Source organism: Penaeus monodon, chromosome 21 (assembly GCF_015228065.2).
Source record: "Penaeus monodon isolate SGIC_2016 chromosome 21, NSTDA_Pmon_1, whole genome shotgun sequence".
NCBI lineage: Eukaryota > Metazoa > Arthropoda > Malacostraca > Decapoda > Penaeidae > Penaeus > Penaeus monodon.
Window position 1 is genome coordinate 4,583,581 of NC_051406.1, and position 471 is coordinate 4,584,051.

Sequence of the window (471 nt, forward strand, 5' to 3'; positions counted from 1 at the left end):
ATCTAATGCCTCTCTCCCACCCCCAGGTCCGTTTCCAACAGGTATCCGATCCAGTACCCGAAGAATTCACACTTAGCACTATCTTCCACCTGATGCGCAGGAGGGAGCTCTGGCTGTCGGACCTCACGACTGACTTCGATACTGAATCTGACGTCTCTTTTTATCCTGGTTCGTTTTCTTTTTTGTGTGTTGATGTCAGGGAAGGAAGGATTATTATTTTTTTTTTGTATTTTGATTTTACTTGTTGAAATCTGTTTTATTTTTTATTTTTTTTATTTATCTTTTTATTTTTTTTATGAGTTGTATGTATTTTTTTCTGTAGATTTTTAAAATTATTCTTCTGTTTGTTTTTCGTATTTAGTTTTTTTCTGTAGATAAAAAAAACAAAACATATTTCTCTTTGTTGTTACTGATTGTTACTGTGTTGATTTTAGTGCAATAGAGTCATCAGCTGTATTTTTTTGCTTGTAA

The 471-nt window shown here is 32.9% G+C and overlaps 1 protein-coding gene across 1 annotated transcript in view; it reads left to right on the forward strand.

Moving 5' to 3' along the window:
* LOC119586767 (FRAS1-related extracellular matrix protein 2-like) overlaps window positions 1–458 on the forward strand; it is a 19,352-nt gene extending 18,894 nt beyond the window's left edge. Inside the window, exon 23 of the mRNA XM_037935494.1 lies at window positions 27–458. Coding sequence (XP_037791422.1) covers window positions 27–248 — 222 coding nt within the window. The 3' untranslated portion in view covers window positions 249–458. The remainder of the gene's footprint in view (window positions 1–26) is intronic.
* The last annotated feature ends 13 nt before the right edge of the window (window positions 459–471 follow it).